The sequence below is a fragment of the Orcinus orca genome, chromosome 9 (assembly GCF_937001465.1).
Source record: "Orcinus orca chromosome 9, mOrcOrc1.1, whole genome shotgun sequence".
Taxonomy (NCBI): domain Eukaryota; kingdom Metazoa; phylum Chordata; class Mammalia; order Artiodactyla; family Delphinidae; genus Orcinus; species Orcinus orca.
In genome coordinates, this window is record NC_064567.1 from 22907005 (window position 1) to 22929737 (window position 22733).

The 22733-nt window shown below is 42.3% G+C and overlaps 1 protein-coding gene across 5 annotated transcripts in view; it reads right to left on the reverse strand.

Moving 5' to 3' along the window:
• The window catches only part of AHCYL2 (adenosylhomocysteinase like 2), a 168899-nt gene extending 155518 nt beyond the window's left edge, over window positions 1-13381 (reverse strand). For 4 of the 5 annotated variants that reach the window (XM_012533888.3, XM_004272207.3, XM_049714495.1 and 1 more), the window contains exon 1: window positions 12965-13381. In XM_012533888.3, the coding sequence (XP_012389342.1) occupies window positions 12965-13327 (363 nt within the window). In that variant the 5' untranslated portion in view covers window positions 13328-13381. The remainder of the gene's footprint in view (window positions 1-12964) is intronic. The other variant, XM_049714497.1, reaches the window with a different exon arrangement.
• Between the last annotated feature and the right edge of the window lie 9352 nt (window positions 13382-22733).

The window sequence follows — 22733 nt, forward strand, 5'->3', positions numbered from 1 at the left end:
TTATATCTTAAAAAACATCTACAGGGCTTCTCTGGTGGCACAGTAAAGAATCCACCTGCCAATGCAGGGGACACGGGTTCAAGCCCTGGTCCGGGAAGATCCCACATGCCGTGGAGCAACTAAGCCTGTGTGCCACACTACTGAGCCTGCACTCTAGAACCTGCAAGCCACAACTACTGAAGCTTGTGCTCCTAGAGCCCATGCTCCTCAACAAGAGAAGCCACCGCAATGAGAAGCCCGCGCACCGCAACGAAGAGTAGCCCCCGCTCACCGCAACTAGAGAAAGCCCGCGCGAAGTAACGAAGACCCAACGCAGCCAAAAATAAAATAAATAATTTTTTTTTAAAAAAAACCATCTACAGAAAATTTTGCAAAATGCTAACATATGTTAAATTGGGCAGTGACTACAATTTTCTCTGTACTCTTCCATATGCTTGGGAAAAACAATTTTTTTAACAGGCTTTTGGTCAAATGAATACATATACACGTACCAGGGAGCAAGAGAAAAATATTTATCTCCTTTTAGAACCTACATTTATAAAACTATTCTACTAATGTCTCTCTGGTGCCTTACTCTCTCAGTGTGATAGAAACTTTTAAGTATTTAGGCACAAACATGCTGTACAGTCGAGTCTCTTTTTCCCTAACAAGATACTTCTCTCCAAGATGCTACCCAAGCCAAATCCCTGGGTATGTGGATACCAATGATCTATCAACCAACACAGTGTGCAACCCCCAGCCCACATCCATATAGTTTTTAAATCCTTTAACTTACAACTAAATTATTCCCCTGAGTCACTCTTAAGCTTCATCACAGATCTTTATGCAAACCTAACACCCCCAAATTACATCTCTTTCTAGTTTTAACATAATTTTCCCTCTCCTCTCTACATTCTTCAATCCCACAGAGGACTCAGTGTGAGTCTTCTACATAGGTACAGTGTTTCTAGATCTTCCAATTCTGGGCAGAATTATGTGACTCAGATAGCATCCAGGGGCACTGAGCATGGAACTCTGCTTAACCAGCAATCTAGCATACAAGCTCCTGAAAGAAAAAGAATAACTTTCCATCCAAGCATGATGAGTACATCAAGCTGAAAATGATGCCCAGGAACAAGCAGTTCCAGAAATAGGAATTCAAATAAAACTTTAGAGCATTCACTGTTCTGCAGACCTGGTGGCAGCCCATCTATTTTTGCTTCATTTTCTGGCTCAGATAAAAGTACCTTAGAGAGTATACTCATCCCTTCTCCTCAAAATAACTATGGAGAACACTACTCAAGTCCTATGAAAATCTGAGTTTTACACATTACCTGTTGGGTGTGTGTGTGTGTGTGTGTGTGTGTGTGTGTGTGTGTGTGTGTGTGTTTGTGTGTGTGTGTGTGTGTGTATCTCTGTATAGGACCGGGCCTCAGGGTGATGTGAGTCTGGGTGGGGTGTCTCTGTGGGTATAAGTCCAGGACTCTGTGGAAACGCTCTCTGTGGGTGTGTGTGTGTCTGTGTCTGGCAGGAGGGGGGGGGGGGCAGTGTCTGAGTGGAGGGGTCTTGAGGGGTTCTGTGTATGTGGGGGAATCTCTGTTTATGTCTGTCTTTGTATATCTGTGCCCATCTATGCTTCTGTCTCTGTGTCTATTAAATATTTCATTACAAGTCTTAAAATGATTTATTATAAATTTCTACCCTTCCACAAAACCCTAAAATGATTTTCTTGCCTCTCTACTCTGAGATTTCATAAAAGAGAAACATTAAATAAGCCAACTGCTAAGCCAACATTATTCAACAATGAGTAAAAATTTAAGGTTCTGGTGGGTATGCACTAGTACAGAACCAATTGCCTGAGACTGTGCATTTCTAACAAGATCAAAGGTGATGCCAATGCTTCTGATCATAGACTGGTTTGTGTAGCAAGGACCTAAAAGATTCCAAACTTAAGAAACTGTCTTTATGATTAGACTTCCCATGTAGACTTTCTGAAGTCTCCTGACAGACATGTATTTCAGATTAGCTTGTAAGTTCTGTTCTGACCATAAATTAGAAGATATCATTTTGTTTTAAATGAGTCTCTTGTGAGTCTGGTTTGAATGAACCAGTCCTAAGAGGTGAATGAACTCTAAATGTACTAAAAATGTGAATTTCTGGATTTGTAAAGCTGGAACATGGAAACCTCACAAAGTTTCTGCTACACTGTGAAGCTTCCTGGGTGGACAACCAACTCATTTTCCTAAGGTGATATACCTCCATTTCAATGCTGACCTCCACAAACTGCAACAATTCCTGCTTCCAGCAGTGCTCATACTAGACTAGATTGTACTTGTTTATTTTCCTATCCACATTCCCTACCCTCTTCTTGAGGGCAAGAATGTTATTTTGATTTAATAACCCTACCACTTAGCAGTGTTCAGCACACAACACATAAGTGGTTTTTGCACAAAAGAAGCTCAGAATGTACTGGGGGAGATTATTAAACAAGCATCCGGAAGGATAATCTTTTCTCTCTCACAGAAACAACAGACATGAATGTGGTAAAAATTCCTTAAAAAAACTGTTAAGAAGCACAAGTTAAAGAGGAAAAAAAAAGAGAACAAACCCAAGCAAGTACAATATTAAATTTTATTTGGGGCCAAATAGAGCTATCTAACATTCCAAATAGTCCCTATCTTATATTACAAACAAAAATAAATTCCAGATGGACTGAAGACCAAAAGATAATAAACACAACCATGAAAACAGCTGAAGAAAATTTAAAAGAACTTGTTTATAAACCTGGGGTAGGAAAGGCCATTCTGAGACACAAAATGTTTAAGTCATAAAAGAAAAAAATGGCCAATCTGACTACATAAAAACTTTTAATATAAACAAACTTACAAGTCAACAAGAAATAGAGTAGAAAAAATATTTGTAACATATTCACAAAGAATTAATACCCAGGGACTTCCCTGGGGGTCCAGTGGTTAAGACTCCGTGCTTCCACTGTAGGGGGCATGGGTTCGATCCCTGGCTGGGGACTAAGATCCCGCGTGCTGTGTGGCGCGGCCAACAACAACAACGAAAAAATTAATATCCAGAAAGTATAAAGAATTCCTACAAGCCAACATGAAAAAGGCAAGTCAATAGGAGGGCAGAGATCTTCATCTATTTTGCTGAACACCCAGCACTTGGCACATAGTAATCCCTCAATAAATATTTGTTAATGAATAAATATGAACAGATAATTACAAGAAAAGGAATATAAATTACCAATCTATTCATGAAAATATTCTCAGCCTCACTATAAGCAGAAAAAATACTACTAAAAACAATAGTAAATGCCTTTAAAAAAAGGCATCTTTACACCTTTATGTCTTTTTTTCTTATAAAAGATGTAAAAATATCCAGTATTGGTGAAGGTGTAGTAAAAGGGTTATCTTGTATATAGTTAGTGGATGTATAAAATGGTACTACATTTTTGAAGGCAACATGATATTATGTATTAAGCTTAAAATGTGAATATCTTTCAACTCCAAAATTCTACTTTTAGGTATCTATCCTAGAGAAACACTTATACATGTACACAAAAGGAATGCATACAGATAGCTACTATAGCATATAAAAATTAAGTTAAATGTGCATCAACAGAATAGTTTAATAAACAACAATGGTATAGACTTTGGAAATCAACTCAGCAGTCAAAAAGTATGCGACACATATATATGTAATGATATATAAAAAGCTCCAAGACATTCTGTTAAGTGGAAAAAGCAACCTGCAAAACAATGTGTGTGTGTGTGTGTGTGTATATATATATATATATATATATATATATATATAATGTGCTTTTATTTATGTACAAGTTATTATAAAGCTACCAGTTTCTCTATGTACAATATGAATGTAAAGTTGAAAAAGATAAGTTGATAGCAGAGGTCTCTGGGGAGGGGAACAAGACTGGCTGAGGGCCAAGGAAGGAGTTTCCTTCATTAGATTGAATTATTTCACAAGAATACATTCAAGCATTACTTGTGTAATTAAAAACAACTTTTTTTTAAAAAGGGGAAAAAATAATGTAAATACCATTTTACTGATATGAAGAAAACAAGAACATATTTTGAGGATTAGACAGGAGACAAAAATTCCATTTTTGACATTAGTTCTGAAGTCCAACTGCAAGTAGGGAGTTGTACACACACAAGATTGGCATTCAGAAGAGGGGTCCTGGCTAAAGAAATAATCTGGGGAGTTGTTGGTATGTAGATGATACTTAAAGGCACAGGAATGTTGTCGATGACTTAGGAAGAAAACACAATGGAAAGAGCAGAGCGCCCAGGATCAAGGAGAAAGAACCCATAAAGAAGACTGAGAAGGAGCAGCTGGGGAAATAAGAGGAAAACTAGTAAAGAGGAGGGTAATGGAAGCCAAGAGAGGAGAGTGTTTTGGTAAGAAATTGGTGTCAAATGCTCCCAAGAGGTCTGATATGATGAGGGATGAAAAAGCAGATAGCCATGTGAGAATCTGATGGACATTATTAGCTTCAGCAAGAGGGCGTCGTGTGGGTCAGAGTATTAGAATAGGAGTGGGTTAAAGAGTGTGGGAAGACAAAAGGTGTATATAGCATACACTGAAAACTCCTTTAAGAAACTTAGCTGCATTAGGGAGTAGAAAGATAGGACAGTAGCAGAAAGGAGATATGGAGGTTAGAGGACAGGGTTTTCAAAATGGGAGAGATTAGAGCAAGGAAATCTGTAGAAAAGGCTCTAATAGAAAGAGGAAATAACCAAAGGAAGAAGTTATTTAAGAAGACTGGAGGGACTTCCCTGGTGGCACAGTGGATAAGAATTCACCTGCCAATGCAGGGGACATGGGTTCTATCCCTGGTCTGGGAAGATCCCACATGCCGTGGAGCAACTAAGCCCTCGTGCCACAACTACTTAGCCCGCATGCCTAGAGCCCGTGCTCCACAACAAGAGAAGCCACCGCAAGGAGAAGCCCTCGCACCACAACGAAGAGTAGCCCCTGCTCACCACAACTAGAGAAAGCCCACAAGCAGCAACAAAGACCCAACGCAGCCAAAAATAAATAAAATTAAATCTTAAAAAAAAAAAAGAAGACTGGAGAATGTGATTAGAACACTTGTGGAGGGACTGGCCTTTGACAGAATGAAGAAAACATCTTCCCCTATCATAACATGAGGGAAAGAGAAAAAGATGAACCCCAGATGGAGGTAGGTTTGTAGATTTGGGAGGTACAAAGATGAAGGAATTCCCTTTTGGTGGTTTCTGTTTTTATAACAAGTATAAGGCATATCACTAGTTTAAAAAGAACACATGTGAAATTAGAAGTAAAAACATACAGTATGAAATAATCATTTGCAGTGAGTGTGAAAGTAACCTTACTAGAAAATGTATAACATTACGAGGCAGCGATGATCAAGCATATGAGGTTGACGACTATGAATTTATAGTGACATTGATCTACCTGGTTTTCTGATTTTCTCTAGCAACTCTCAGCTCCACAGATGCAGGCAACTAAAAAGGCAGATGGTTAGGTTCAACCAGTGCATCACTCAGAGTTCCATAAACAGCAGAAGTCAACTCTGGCTGAGTTGGACAGAAAAAGAATTTACAGAAAGGACATGAGGTAGCTTTCAGGGCTACACAGTTAAAAACACCACCACAGAATGGGCTTGGAAAAGATGTCATGTTTGCTTATGCCAAGTAGGAGATGCTGCAGGTTGGGCTGCACCATTATAGTTCAGGGTACCAAGCAGGAGATGCTGCAGCTTGGGCTGTACCATTGTAGTTCAGGATACCAAGCAGGAGATGCTGCAGCTTGGGCTGCACCATTATAGTTCAGGATAACGGGTGCCAGATGCCAGTGTTGCCGCTGTAACTTGATCTTGCTGCTAGAGGCTGATGCTACAAGAATATTTACTGATAATGAAGGGGCAAGTTGCAGAGAACACAGTGGAAAGGTTTGGGAAGATTGGACTGGCTGAGAGAATGAGGAGAGTGTTAAGGGAATGAGTATTAGGAAGACAATGGTTGACTAGGCGTCAGGTAGTGACTGAGGTAAACAGGGATGTGAGGCCTCCCCTTGGAAGAGGGTAGATCCTGGGATCCAAAAGGTTGCAGAATAGTCTCAGCAGCCTAGGTGCAATAACTTAAGCAAATTTCACATGGGCGTTTAATCAGAAAAGTAAGGGGTTGGCAGTGTGGCAAAGCCTCTCACTATTGCTGTGGGCAGTGTTTCATCTCACTGATCCCAAAGGCATCAAAGATTGGCAAAGCCTTAGGCAAGTTAATTACTCTCTTTGGGCCTATATTTTCTAATCTATAAAATAAAGATGATAATATTCGTCTGATAAAGTTGCTATGAGGATTAAATGAGATGAGATAGATAGAGGCCTAGAAGAGAGTAAGTATTCAGTAAATGGTAGCCATAAATGAAGTTATAACTGAAGCTGAGAAAAGAGTTTCCAAGAAAAGGTAGTCAACAATATCAAATCAAATCTTTTAGAATGATCAGAAGGGTTCACATTGGAGCACTGCAGGAGATAAATCTGTAGGGAAGATGAAGCCAGTTTAAGTCTCAGCTTGCTTAACTTTCAATGACAGCTTTGCAGTATTCAGAAAGGCTTTAAGGAAAAGCCTGACTTACAGAAACTCAACTAGCAGCTCTAGAACCTCTATACCCTTCCTTAATATAAGTTCTGAGATAAAGAAGACTGGAGGGACTTCCCTGGTGGCACAGTGGATAAGAATCAGGTGCCCCAAAGCAGTCCATTTCTATTGAAAGACCCTTAAAAAAAAAAAAAAGAATAGGAAATCACCAGCTATTAATGCAGTGTCCAAGAGGGAAAATGGCTAACTGAATTGCTGCACAATATAGATGGGGAAGAGGGAACTGAAAATCATACACATCATATGGCTTAAGTTATTTAATTTAATCAAAGTAGTTTTACTTGGAACCATTACAGAAGAAATTTCACTCCACTGCTTTCTCCTCTGCTCAGCTCTCACCAAATCTCGGGCCATAGGTCATTCAGACTATAAAAAGCTTCTCCAAATTCCACAGAAACCTGATCAATCTAACTAAACCTCTTATTGGAGGAGTGGAATTTCAGCTCCTCTAATTGTGCATACCACCTGAACACGATGGCAGGCGGGTGGATCGGGGCAGCTGCCGAGATTTACTCTTCTCCCATCCACCTCAGTTGTACCTCTCTGAATTATTTAAACAAGGACTACCAAGAAAGAATGAAGTCAGAATGAAGATCCCAACAAATCTCTTCCTTTTTTTTTTTCTTTTACTGTGGGGGAGAAGAACACTTTCAAGGAAATGATATAATAAAGAAACTCACTCTCCCTTTTCATGAACTATCCATATCTTCTATTAACTGGACACTAAGGACCAAAGTCGTCTTCCTCAGGACATTAAATACACAACTGCAACTTCAGCTCTGAGCAACCTCCTAAAACAGCTCTTAATGTTCAATCTTTCCCAGGAAGAAGAGAATTCAGAAATTATACAAAATAAGGGCTACCTTCTCAGAAAATTCATAAATGTTCACATAAATAAATGGTAAGACCATTAAATAAGCTCAATAAATTAAAAACCGCCTGTGAAATAACAGAAACATCCACAAAAATATACAGATTAACTAAGACTTGAAAGGTTTAAGCTAAACTTTGAACAGAGAAATACTTCAATTGAAAAGCAATGGAGGGACCTCCCTGGTGGTCCAGTGGGTAAGACTCTGCATTCTCAATTCAGGGAGCCCAGGTTTGATCCCTGGTCAGGGAACTAGATCCCGCATGACACAACTAAAGATCCCACATGCCACAGTGAAGATCCTGCGTGCTGTAACTAAGACCCAGCACAGCCAAATAAATAAATATTTAAATTTTTTTAAAAAAGAAAGAAAAGCAATGGAGGGACTTCCCTGGCGGTCCAGTGGTTAAGACTCCACACTTCCAATGTAAGGGGTGCAGGTTCGATCCCTGGTCAGAGAACTAAGATCCCACATGCCGCTGGGCCAAAAAAAAGAAGAAAGAAAAGCAATGGAGTTTGTGCATGAGAGTCAAACAGATTAGAGTTCTGTTAGCTCACATCACAGTTACTAAACGTGTAACCTTGAGACAAATTCCTTAATCTCTCCAACCCTCGGTTTCCTCAATAAAACAAGGATAACACTACCTATTTCTGAGAGCTCTTAAAAGGCTTAAATAAAATAGTATATGTAAAGCTCTAATACAATGCCTGGGACACAGCAGGAATACATAACAATATGCTTCCCCTTCTAATTTTCAAAATGTTTAACTAGAGATTGATTCATAAAAGAAGGTGGGTCTTTTCTTTTTTTTTTTTTTTTTTCTTTCTTTCTTAGCGGTACGCGGGCCTTTCACTGTTGTGGTCTCTCCCGTTGCGGAGCACAGGCTCCGGACGCGCAGGCTCAGCGGCCATGGCTCACAGGCCCAGCCGTTTCGCGGCATATGGGATCTTCCCGGACCGGGGCACGAACCCGTGTCCCCTGCATCGGCAGGCGGACTCTCAACCACTGCGCCACCAGGGAAGCCCGAGAAGGTGGGTCTTAAAGAACAAGGAAAACTGTTAGCTGGACAGGTACTCCTGATTTATTTATAACTTTAAAAATAAGAATATATCTCTCAAATTATCACTAAATTACTAATGTGAAAATGGATCATTGATTTTGAAATGCTTTTTTATATACATATAAGATCCTCTTCTCCCTCTCTCATAATTCTACAATTCTCTGAGATTCTACATTTGTACAATTTTTTCCCATCCTCTTCCTAAAGCCCTGACTCAGACCCTCCTTACTTTGGATTTAGGATGACCTAAGTCTTAAACCAGAAAGACATAAGTTAGAGTTCACTGAGTATTCTGACAGATTTCTGGGAGAAAGCCAGAACCCAGCAACTAAGAAGTTAGAATCAGTGTGGCATAATAAAAAGGACACGGGCTTCGGAAACAGACCAAGATTTAAAACAGGGGTTTTAAGTCCTACCTTTGCCACTTTCTAGATGTATAACCTTGGTCAAGGCACTTTACCGTCTCTGGACCTCATTTCCTTATCTGTGAAATGGAGATAATGCCACTTATATCTCATTGTATAGCTGTCAGGATTAGAAAAATGCCAATAATATATAAAGGGCCAATTAATGGTAATTGTTATTACGGTCAATCTGCCAAGTGCCTTACTGAACATTTTGCAAGGCTATACTTTCCTAACTGGCAAAAGGAGTAATACTGCTCCCCCATTCCCATGACTATATCCAAAAGGTTCCATTTTAGTAGTCCATAATTAACCAAATAAAGAACTTAAAGAATTCAGGGCAAGAAAGCACTAGCATGGCTCAACTCATTCTCTGCTGACAGCAACAAAGCCAGCGCAAGGTGGATTCATTTGCCAAAATAAAAAAGGAATCTGCTTGAACATGGTCATTACTGATATTGACGTAAGCACAAACTAGTTGTGGTTCTTAGGCTCACAGCCTTATTGTCAGAAAGTTTTAACTTTTCTGAAATAAATCCTCTCCTGCCTTGTCTTCCCTGCTGTGCTGTGACATTCCTATTACCCCATTTTCAAGAACACAGGGAAGAAATCCTCTCAACTATTGCAACTGCATTCACTGTGGACTTTATCTTCCTATTTCACAAATCACTTCTTACAGAGATTCTTGGTTTGTTGAGTTCATTTATGAAGAAAAACATTATATACAAATATATGATAGCCACGGTGACAAGATCTGGTCCCCAGGGCACCACAAATTACAGGATGGAGGTAGATGCCAAGGATAAGATGGGACTGAGTAACCTGCACACCATATGTTCATTCTTATTAAATGCTGCACTTGGAAAGTCTGGCTCTTATGAAAAGCTTATTTCCCTTGTGTGACTGAACAGAATAACAGTACTAAGAAAACTGATGACATACACCAACGGAGTAAGGGAAACCATCAATGGAAATATGCTTAAGATAAACAAGCTTGTATGTGACAGTTACAAAATAAAGCAACGATCACCAATTACATAGCCAAAGGTAGCTATTTCAATCCTAAGTACCTCCAGTCCCTCCCTACACTAAAATAAAAGCAGAAGGGAGTCAAGGTCAGAATGATTATTTAAATAAATTAAAAATCAAGAAAGGCTTAACAAATCAAAATATCACACCGCAGTCCCTTGGGGAGGTGACTTTCAACTTGAAGAAAGAAGGTCAGTCTCATGCACTTGTTTTAATTTAGCTAATTCGATGTCAAGAAAGTTAAAGATTCTGCCCCCCAAAAGTAGCTCAGCAATGCCTGTAGTTGTGTCATACAGCTGCATCCTCGCTCGGAGCTTCGCCTGCTTAACTTCCAGTACAGAAGTTGTTTTTTGGTTGCAATTAACATTGTAAGGCAAGCTCAGCCCTGTCTTCCATAGCCTTGAGGCTGCTGAGTAAATCTAGAATCATGGGACCTACATTTTGATGCTGGAAAAACAGGAAGAATGTGGTTCAGCAACAAGGAAAATGGTCAAGAAACACATCTAGAATTAGGAAAAACAGACTGATGCTGGCCTGTGATTTTCTCACTGCCTTATATAGAATATATTGAATAGTATGCACCATTTAAAGGAAGCCATAGTGGTGCACTTAAGCCATGATGGAAGGAAGAAAAAAATAAAATCAATTCTCAATGATTGCTGTAACTTCTCAAGCCCTCACTATATGTGCCAAATTCAATGCTAAGCCCTCTACAAATATTTCTACGATCCTCAATCGTATTAGTAACCTCACTTTATAAAGGAGAAAACTAAGATTTAGAGAATTTGGAAATTACCCAAAAGCTAGTTAGTGGGGGTATAGGATTCAAACCCAGGTCTGCTTGACTGTAAATCCCATGTTCTAAAGGCAATTTGAGCCCGCGGGCCACACAAAAAGACAGCACATGCTGCAACGAAGATCCCACGTGCCACAACTAAGACCCGATGCAGCCAAATAAATAAAAATAAATATTAAAAAAAAAAAGGCAATTTGTTGGGGAGTTCCCTGGCAGTCCAGTGGTTAGGACTCCACGCTTTCACTGCTGTGGCCCCAGGTTCAATTCCTGGTCAAGGAACTAAGATCCCGCAAGCTTCATGACAAGGCCAAAAAAATAAATAAAGGCAATTTGTTAAACACTCTTACCCTCAAGAGACCTAATCAAAATACAGATTTTACACAAAAAGACCCTTAATCAGTGGATTTGGCCAAAGTTATAAAGCACCTCAACTAGTTACAAATACATTTCGGATTTCCAGACTCAAATCTAGGTAGTACCAGCACTGGTGCCTGTGCTGCCTCTCTTTCCTCCTATAATTCCTCCCAGAGAAGTTTCATAATGCAAATGAGAAAGACACTGTCCTAAAGCATCATTAAACAAATTCCTTCAGTCTTGCCTCTGATGTTATCACCTATATTTGGCTAATTAAAATGGAAGGGTTCTCTGCTTCATACCTTAATAATGAGGCTATTACAACCAAAGTTAGGCTGGATACAAGGTTCCAACTCAGCTGAATCCTGCACAGTGAAACCAATGCAGACTTCACATCACTTCTTTGCTGTTCTGATAAAGCAATTAAAAATAATTCACAAGGGGACTTCCCTGGTGGCCAGTGGTTAAGAATCCGCCTGCCAATGCAGGGGACACGGGTTCGAGCCCTGGTCCGGGAAGATCCCACATGCCCAGAAGCAACTAAGCCCGTGCACCACAACTACTGAGCCTGCGCTCTAGAGCCCACGAGCCACAACTACTGAAGCCCGTGCTCCGCAACAAAAGAAGCCACCGCAATGAGAAGCCCGCGCACCGCAATGAAGAGTAGCCCCCGCTCGCCGCAACTAGAGAAAGCCCGCGTACAGCGACAAAGACCCAACACAGCCAAAAATAAATAAATAGATTTTTAAAAATCATTCACAAAGTAAAAAAACCTATAAATTACTGTGTTCACATTATACCTCGGAAATTAAAATGATAATCCCTTTTCATACGATCCACATCTCTGTATTTGCAATATTTGCCCTTTTTCTTCCGTACTGATTTGCTTTATGAGAGGACAGACACACCACAGATAGCCATTGTAAGGGTAATACTGGGAATATCAAACATTTAGGCACTCCTACTCCTTGGTGTTCTGAGGCTACGGCCTCTTCAAAACTATATCTGAAAGAAGCTGACAGCTGAGACAGAAAACCCCACAGTGATCGCCTTTCCCAAAAGTAGAAGCATTTCTTCCTAACACTTTCAGATCATAATAAAAGAACCAATAAAACAATCATTATTTTCATACACAGTCTAATAATCTTGGTGACCAACTACTGAGCAGAGAGGACAAACCTCTGAAGAGAAAACAGTGAAGAGAATCTCTCCATTACCCTTCTACATTCAGAGAAGATGTAAGGATATTGCAGTATCTGGAATGAAGGGCACGGCATCAATACTGCTCGATGGAAGCGCTTAGCCACAGAAAGGCAGAAAATCATCATCTGTACAGAAACCAGACAACTGAGGATCTCAGTGCGAGGTAACTACTCCTTATAGAAAAGATCTCCAAATAGAAAAGCTCTTTCCATCCTTATTGCTGGATGAACTCTCATAAGCAGTAAGCTTTTTCTACACCATCGGGGTCTTCTCCCCGATAGTCTGGAAAATACACACGGGAGTATGTTGGGAGTACAGAGAGGGGTAATACTATTCCAAGGAGCAGGGGACAGCGCTACCTCCATGTTATTCCCAGCTACTAAGTACAGCCGTACCAACGGGAGTCTTCGCTCCCCAGCACTGGGGCCCGGGTGGGAACATCTCTGAGAGAGCGGGTTTACGGGGAAAAGGGATCTCTCTGCTCCTACGATCAGAAGGGAGGGCCTTGAGGGTGGTGCCGCAGCGCCGAGAGGATCTGCGGTTCCCCCTCCCACCCTCGCTCTCCGAAAGAGGCAGCCCGGCCCCAATACCTTCTTGACCGTGCGCGGCGCCTCGGTGACGGTGCCGTCGGGGCTGACCAGGGCCTCGCCGCCGTCGCGGTGCCTCTGATGCTGGTGATGAGGGTCGCTCCGCTTCATGGCCGACGCCTGAGGCACTTTCCCAGCGGCTGGGCTGAGAGCCGCAGCGGGCCCCGATCCCGGGCGAGGGGCCGGGGGCCGCTCCGCCACGGGAGCTGGAGCTTCAGGGTCCCCGCCGCCCGCTGGGGGGGCCATGGCGCTCACGGCCGCCGTGCTCAGTCCCAGCTGCGGCTCCGCCTCGGAGGGGCTCAGGTCCTTCAGCTCCACCTCAGGCACCTTCGCGGCAGCCGCTGCTGACACGACCTGCACCGACATCACCGCCTCCACTGCAACCGCCGGCTCAGACTCCAGCTCCTGCTCGGCCCCGCCTCCCGCCTCCCTTCCCCATCCCTCCCCCATTCCCCCACTCCTCCCCTCCATCGCCTCCGCTCCCACCCCCTTCCTCTGCCCGCCCGCCAGCCAGCCCCCGCCTCTCCCCCACCGCCCCGTCCCGTCCCGCCCCGCCCCGCCCCGCCCCGCCCCGACCTGGCTCGCTCGCGCGCGTGGAGCCACGGAACCTGTAGTGCGCTTGCTCTGGGCCGCACGAGGCGAAAAGACAGTGGGACCTCAGCCCCCGACCACCACTGCGCGCCGCCAAGGGCTGGGCGCACGATGCCCCCTGGGAGTTGTAGTCCCAATCCCTCTTCCTCCAGCAAGCGGGATTCTGTAGTAGAGATGGAGCTCTAGTGCCGGTGACTAACGGGAAGAAGTGACAACGGGTGACACGACATGAGGAAGAGAAAGTCTCCAGAGGAGTTGCGGCTTCCGGGGAACGAACGCTAGAAACCCTAGGGTTGGGAAGGTGGGGGAGGAATGACTTTCTACCTACCCTAAATTGCCTCCGAGTGTGCAAGTCTAAGATCACGTGAGCAGGCATTTAAAGGAAAAGAGGTGTCACGTGGGGAGAGCGCCGACTTACGGCTTAAAGTGACTTGATTTTTCTGCATCAATGAAATCGGGACCCTAACAGCTTTCCGAACTTTAATGGCTCTGTTTTTAGAAGGAATAAATTAGGACCTTGCCTACTGTGGTGATTTCTAGAACATTCTGAGCTTGGAATTTAACATCAGTCCAAAAAAAGAAGTTAGGTATCACTAGGTCAAAATTTCAAGGCTAGAGAATTACACGTTGGGGACTTCCCTGGTGGCACAGTGGTTAAGAATCCGCCTGCCAGTGTAAGGGACATGGTGTTCGACCCCTGGTCTGGGAAGATACCACATACTGTGGAGCGACTAAGCCCGTGGGCCACAACTACTGAGCCTGCGCTCTAGAGCCGGAGAGCCACAACTACTGAAGCCTGAGCACCTAGAGCCCCTGCTCGCCCCAACTAGAGAAAGCCCGTGCACAGCAATGAAGACCCAATGCAGCCTAAATAAATTGAATTAAATTTTTTAAAAATTACATGTTGCCTTAAACAAGGCCAATTCTTTTGCCCTGTTAATTAATTCCCTCTTTTTTATTATTATTATTTTTTTGCCCCTCCACACAGCTTGCGGCGTCTTAGTTCCCCGATCAGGGACTGAACCCTTGGCAGTGAAAGCACGGAGTCCTAACCACCGGACGTCAAGGGAATTCCTGCCCTGTTAATTCTAATAGATGTCCAACTCAAGTTCGTGTGCCAGTGGCACAATGAAGTCAAGTAAACCAAAATGTCAAAGTTTGGAGCAGAGAAAAGTTTATTGCAGGGTGCCAAGCGGAACAAGCAGCTAGTGCTCAAAAAGCCCGACCTCCCTGATAGACAAAATTTAGGGCTGCAGGATGTGTGACTTAATTCTGATTGGTCGGTGGTGAAGTAACAGGGTGATGTCTCCGGAATCTCAACCTTCTGGTTCCAACCAGTCTAGGGTACCCATGCTTGTAGTCACTATCCTCCATATGGGTAGGGGTCTTAGTTTCTGTAGAACTCAAAGCTACCTATCAGATTGTTATCTGTATCCCTTCAGGAGGAACTGGAACTATGTCCTGTGACTCTCTTGTCCTATTAATGCTTGAGCCTGCCCTTTGGAATTTGGGGAGGACCTAGGAGATTAAAGCCTTTTTTTTTTTCTTTACTACAAACAAGAAACAGGCGACACGGAGGAGCACCCGAGAGGGCACGCAGACTCTTGCTCGGTTTCAGGGAGATAATATGAAATTCAGGTTAAGTGTATCAGCAGAGAGGAATATTAACTAAAATATGAATAGTGATTTCTTTAAGTGATGGGATTTGGGGTGAGTTTTTTTTTTTTTTTTTACTTTGTACTTTTCTGTATTATTTTAAAATTTTAAATTTATTTTAAAAGGTGTAAACCTGCAGACATGTATGGCAGTTTTATTTTTAATTATGAAAAGTTATCTGATACTAATGTCCAACAACAGAGGAATGGTTACAACCTTTAAAATTAAGTTGGCCAAGACCTTTTTTAAATGATGAAGGGAAATAAATGCTTACGATAAAATAATAAGCTAAAAAGCAGGAAACAGAATTGCACATTCTATTAGATTTTAACTATGTAAATAATACTTGAAAAAAGCAATACATTAAAATACAATTGACTCTGGGTGACAGATTATGCGGTAGGTCATTTCTTCTCCGTTCTCAGAGAAACTGAGGCAAAGGGGATCTTACAGTTTATGGTTGTTCAGAGACTAAGTGATTGCCCTGACAACCCCAGAAGGCCACTGGACATCTAGTCTTTGGATCAACTATTTTTCCCCTGGCAAGAAGGAGAGGGAGAAATCACCTGCCTTGATCTCCTTCCCTGTGCTACTGCTATCTTGGAAATCTGTTCCTTTGTGGAGTTGTCCTACACTGAATGGAATCTTTTGTATCCTGGCCTTCAAAAACTTGTGCCTAACACTGTGAGTTGGAAGGCATCTGAGCACTTCCAGTTCCACAAAGCCCACAAGTCCAGCAGACGCAGGGGCTTCTTAAGCTTTCTCTTCACACTCTGTCTGTCAGAATTTCCTTCCTATTATAAAGAACCAGCTTAGAGCTTCATCCTCCAGCTGTCAGAGAAGAGATTAGCAGCTCTATAACTGATTTCTTTCTTCCCCCTAATGCACAAGGGAGCTGTGGTACAGCCACCTGGCCTGTGTTGAAGCTCATAGGCAGCAGCTGCCTACCTGGACGGCCACTAGACTTGATTACTGAGGGGATGAACTAATTCTTCAATGGGATGTGGTTACAAAACATAAGGAGTTGGAGCACTGGAAAGAAACTGATATTCATCGTTTATTTATCCAGGCACCATCCACAGTTTGAGGCCAAACATCAGGGCACATTCCTCACCCATTCTCAACTCTATCCTACACACCTGCTGCTTCCACCGTCTTTGTTACTGAGGGACACAAGGCACAGTTGAAGATGGAAGTACCGTAATGGAAACGGGATAATTAAGCACAAGTTTATGAACTATTTAGTTTATGAAATATTTAGACTACAGGTCCTCTTCCCTCACCTGGCTCATTCAGCTTCCAGACCCTGGCAGGCAGAAATGTATCTTCCATGCAGGAGACTGGAAGAACTTCTCTAAGATAATCTGACCAGTCCAAGAGAGAAAACTTGAAGATATAACATTGAGAGTTCCCCAAGGAAATAGGCCAGCCAGATCACCCTCGGTGAAGACCACACCCATGTTCGCAGAGTTTCCAGAGAACTACTCAGTGCTACACTCTTAAGTATGAGTAGATAAAGTCACAAGTTACACAAGAAAACCTTTAATATGGAAGACAGAGATCAATATAAGCAAGCAGAAAAAAACAACTGGGAGGAAACAGAGGCTATGCGTCAAGAAGAAATCAAGATCCCCCCCCCCAAAAATCATCAATATCCTGAGACTTAAAGATATTTTATTTGTGAAAGAACATGCTGTTTCAAGAAGTGAATATTCAGGGCTTCCCTGGTGGCGCAGTGGTTGAGAGTCCGCCTGCTGATGCAGGGGACACGGGTTCGTGCCTCGGTCCGGGAAGATCCCACATGCCGCGGAGCGGCTGGGCCCGTGAGCCATGGCCACTGAGCCTGCGCGTCCGGAGCCTGTGCTCCGCAACGGGAGAGGCCACAACAGTGAGAGGCTCGCGTACCGCAAAAAAAAAAAAAAAAAAAAAGAAGAAGTGAACATTCAGAAAACAAACATGAGACCTTTAAAATGAAAGCATACTAGCAGAAATTTTTAAAAACTCAATAAATAAAAAGAAGAAGAAATTGGGAATTCCCTGGTTGTCCAGTGGTTAGGGCTCTGCGCTCTCACTGCCAAGGGCCTGGGTTCAATCCCTGGTCAGGGAACTAAGATCCCACAAGCCACACAGCACTGCCAAAAAAAAGAGGAAGAAATTAAAAATAGGAAAGATGCAGTTTATCTTTGCTCAGATTGTTGAGTAATGGTGGCTTATTTCATGGTTTTTTTTTAAATTGAAGTATAGTGGATTTACAATTTTGTGTTAGTCGTGGTTTTTATATTTGTGTCCAGTGCACGTCTTAACATGATAGGTACAATGCATTGGGTAGCTGCAGTTTTCTGGAAAAGCTGATCTCTTAGGAATTGTTTTTCAGATATTCAATATACGTTTTTTCTCTAATTAAAAAAAAAAAAAGGGCTTCCCTGGTGGCGCAGTGGTTAAGAATCCGCCTGCCAATGCAGGGGACACGGGTTCGATCCCTGGTCCGGGAAGATCCCATATGCCGCGGAACAACTAAGCCCGTGCGCCACAACTACTGAGCCTGCACTCTACAGCCCGCGAGCCACAACTACTGAAGCCCATGCACCACAACTACTGAAGCCTGCATGCCTAGAGCCCGTGGCTCCGCAACAAGAGAAGCCACCACAATGAGAAGCCCACGCACAACAACAAAGAGTAGCCCCCGCTCACCGCAACTAGAGAAAACCCGCACGCAGCAACAAAGACCCAATGCAGCCAAAACTAAAATAAATTTTAAAAAATATATACCATTCACAAAAAAAAAAAGAAAGAAAAGAAAATGACTTAGAGGGTCAGTCCAAGAAGACCAACACCCAAATAACAGGAGTGCCAGAAAAGTGACAAGGAAAATTGGGGGTGTGGGAGGGGGGAATTCAAATAAATAACTCAAAAATTTTCCCAAAACTGAAAAAGAAGAATTTCCATAATAAAAGGGGCCACTAGGTGCCAGCCCAATAGATGAAAATAAACCTACATTAATACACATCACTATTAAATTTCAAAACTCTGGGGACAAAGAGATAATCCTTCAAATGTCTGGAGTGGATCAAGGAACATTTTTACAACAGTTCAAGAGTCAGAAAGATACTGAACTTCTTAAAATGAACTTCTGGAAGCCAGAAGATAATGCCTTCAAATACTACAGACCCTCTGTTTGCCTTCTCCAGAGAATGAACTGAGAAGCAGCCAAAGTTGGGAAGGGCAGTCATCTCACTGTTCAGAGTTAGGTAGGGGGTCAGAAACCAATCCTCCTGCTTTCATTTCTACCTTCTAAAGTAACTGCTGCCTCCAATTCAGAGCCTTTTAGGGGCGCTGCAATATAAGTTTTCCCTAGTGCTGGCTAAAACTTTATTTTAGCTTTTTCAGGACTGCCAAATTGCCACTCATTTGCTTTCCAGCTTTCAAAACTGTCACTGTTGACTCCTCCCCCCTCCATCTCTTTTTCCCTCTTGTAGGCAGAGTGAAAAAGAGCTAAATCCATATTCTGTATATTGGGAGGTCAAATGATAACACCTAAAATGAACATTCAAGAGGTGGCATTATCATGTTATTTAGACATATGGAAGTAAATATCACAAGGATCATCTAAAATAAAGTGGTTGGCTCCCAGGAACAGGAAATTATGGGGTACTGAGATAGCTGCTTTAATCAACAAGACCTGTAGAACTATTTGACTTTTCAAACTATATCATGCATAATTGAGATGAAAATTAAAACTTTAAGAGCAGGGACTTCCCGGGTGGCACAGTGGTTAAGAATCCGCCTGTCAATGCTGGGGACACAGGTTCAATCCCTGGTCCAGGAAGATCCCACATGCCGCGGAGCAACTAAGCCCGTGCGCCACAACTACTGAAGCCCGTGCTCCTAGAGCCCATGCTCCACAACAAAAGAAGCCACCACAATGAGAAGCCTGCGCACCGCAATGAAGAGTAGCCCCCGCTCGCCGCAACTAGAGAAAGCCCACACGCAACAACGAAGACCCAATGCAGCCAAAAATAAATAAAATAAAATAACTTAAAAAAAAGACTTTAAGAGTAGGCAAAACTATATTGTACAGAGCAGGGAATTATATACACTATTTTGTAATAACTTTTAATGGGGTATAATCTATAAAAATACTGAATCACTGTGCTGTACACCGGAAACTAATATATTGTAAATCAGCTATACTTCAATAAAAAATATAATTAAAAAATTAAAAAAATAAAAGCAGACAAAAGCAATACATAGTTTATGGATGCATAGCTTCATTTGCACATATGAAAATATAAAAATGGACTGGAAGGAAACCCACTAAATTCAGACAGTTGTTTTTCTGTGGAGGAAGGGGAAAGTGGGAGGAAAAATGGGAGAGGAGTGTTGGTCAAAGGGGACTTTATAGCTAAATCTGTTACACTATATTTCTTTTTTAAAAGTAGGCTGGAAGCAAATATGATAAAATGGTTTTTTAAAAGTTATTTCTGAGTAGTGGGAATGTGGGTGTTTATTATTAGGTTGTTCTTTGTGCTTCTCTATCTTTTCAATTTCTTAGATTAAAAAATGACTCACACAAGCAGAGGAAGGGTTGGGGCAGTGGACATACTACTTAAAAGAATGCACCACCTAGAGGGGTGGGATAGGGAGGGTGGGACGGAGGGAGACGCAAGAGGGAAGAGACATGGGAACATATGTATATGTATAACTGATTCTTTGTTATAAAGCAGAAACTAACACACCATTGTAAAGCAATTATACTCCAATAAATATGTAAAAAAAAAAAAGGCTATGCTTCATTTTCCTTCACTAGAGATACTGCTCAAAAGCAGTGTTTATGCAGACCTCTCAGACAAAAGAGAACATGTTAAAAAAAAAAAAAAAAAAAGAATCTGGTACCAAAAGGGGCAGGCCTCACAAGCTGGGAAGATGGATGACTGAGTTTGAGTGTAAGGGGGGCCCAATGGAGCAGCTGAGGGCAGAGCCTGCTGGAGGGCTGAAAGCACGGAGACCTCAGGGCAGCAGCACAGCCACAGGGAGTCCCCCAAACCAAGCTCCTCTTGGACCCTGAGGAGTTTCTTCCAGGGGTCTAATTCAGGAGTTTTGGTAGGAAAGTGGCCACTATTGCTCAGTCCCAAGATCTGGCGCTCCTATAAAAATGCTGCAATGCACAACTGGTTTGTGGGAGTGTCCACAGTCACGGATTTCCAACAGCTGCCTGTCTGCATTCACAAAAGGTGGACTCACAGTGCCCTCTAGTGGTCACAGAATCTATCAGCCTCCACAGTCAAACTGAAGGGTAACATTTCTCAGCTTTTCAAAGCCCAGAATAAACTCCCCCAATACCCCATTCCCCATCCTTTATATAAGTAATACTACTAAAGAAAGAAGAGATGGAGGGAATGTACATGGAGATAAAAAGAAGAAAGAAAATTAACATTTCCCCTTGTTTCAGAAAAGATTAGACAACACTGATCATTTTTGTTGTTTTGCATACTGCTGTTGATAAAGGTTTAAAAATAGCTCTACTACTGAAGACATACAGATAGCCAACAGGCAAAAGAAAAGATGCTCAACATCGCTAATTATTAGAGAAATGAAAATAAAAACTACTATAAAGTATCACCTCACCCCAGTCAGAATGGCCATCATCAAAAAGTCCACAAATAGGGAATTCCTTGGAGGTCCAGTGGTTAGGACTCCACGCTTTCACTGCCAGAGCCTGGGTTGGATCCCTGGTTGGGGAACTAAGATCATGCAAGCTGTGTGGCACTGCCCCTCCCCAAATGTTTATAAACAATAAATGCTGGATAGGGTGTGGAGAAAAGGGAACCCTCCTACACTGTTGGGGGGGAATGTAAATTGGTGCAGCCACTATGGAGAACAGTACGGAGGTTCCTTAAAAAACTAAAAATAGAATTACCATATGATCCAGCAATCCCACTCCTGGGCATATATCTGTAAGAGATGAAAATTCTAATTCAAAAAGATACATGCACCCCAATATTCATAGCAGCACTATTTACAGTAGCCAGACATGGAAACAATCTAAATGTCCATCGACAGATGAATGGATAAAGAGGACGTGGTACATATATATACACACACACTATGGACTATTACTCAGCCATCAAAAAAGAATGAAATAATGCCATTTGCAGCTACATGGAAGGACCTAGAGATTATCATACTAAGTGAAGTAAGACAGAAAGACAAATATCAAAAGATATCACTTATATGTGCAATCTAAAAAAATGATACAAATGAACTTATTTACAAAACAGAAATAGACTCACAGACAAACAAACTTATGATTACCAAAGGGGAAAGGCGGGGGAGGGATATATTAGGAGTTTGGGATTAACAGATACACACTACCATATACAGAATAAACAACAAGGACCTACTGTATAGCACAGGGAACTATATTCAATATCTTGTAATAACCTATAATGGACAAGAATCTGAAAAAGAAATATATATATACAACTGAATCACTTTGCTGTACACCTGAAACTAACACAACATTGTAAATCAACTATACTTCAATTTTAAAAGAAAAAAATTAGCTGTACTACTGTTGAGAGGAGCAGTGATGTCAAGAACGAACAAGATGAGCAAGCACAAGGGGATACAGGGTGGCCAGAGGGAACACAGCAGGGGAAACCTGGACAGGAGGAAAAACCAGAGGTCAGAACTGAGAGTAGAAAGAGTCTGGATTGCAGAGTCAGGAAGGCCCTGGACCCAGAGTCTGTCACTTACTAGCTATGAGGTTGTGGGCAAGTCAAGTCATTTTGCTTCACTGAGCTTGTTGCTACAGAAAACTAGTTCCTCTCATCCTTCTAAATTAAACAAGAGGCAGTAGACTGCATTGGCCAAGAGCCAGGTCACTCTGGAGCCAGATGACTCTGATGGAATCCCAGCATTATCACTTACTCTGTAGCCTCAGGCAAACTATTTTTTTTTGTAGGATTTTAAAAAAATATTTATTTTTATTTTATTTATTTTTGGCTGCATTGGGTCTTCGTTGTTGCACGCGCGCTTTCTCTAGTTGCGGCGAGTGGGGGCTACTCTGCACTGCGGTGCGCAGGCTTCTCATTGCAGTGGCTTCTCTTGCTGCGGAGCAGAGGCTCTAGGCGCACGGGCTTCAGTAGCTGTGGCACATGGGCTCAGTAGTTGTGGCTCACGGGCTCTAGAGCACAGGCTCAGTAGTTGTGGTGCACAGGCTTAGTTGCTCCACGGCATGTGGGATCTTCCCGGACCAGGGCTCGAACCTGTGTCCCCTGCATTGGCAGCCGGATTCTTAACCGCTGTGCCACCAGGGAAGTCCCTTGGGCAAACTATTGAACCATTCTGTGCCTCAGTATCTTGGGGGTGTTAACAGTGCCTCTTAGGTCTGTTGCACTGAGGTATATACTTAGGTATATGTAGACACCTTATGCACTTCATACACTTAGGTATATGAAGGGCTTAGAAGAGAGCTAGCATGCATTGAGTGAGAATTAGCCATTATTAGCAGTATTATTATTAC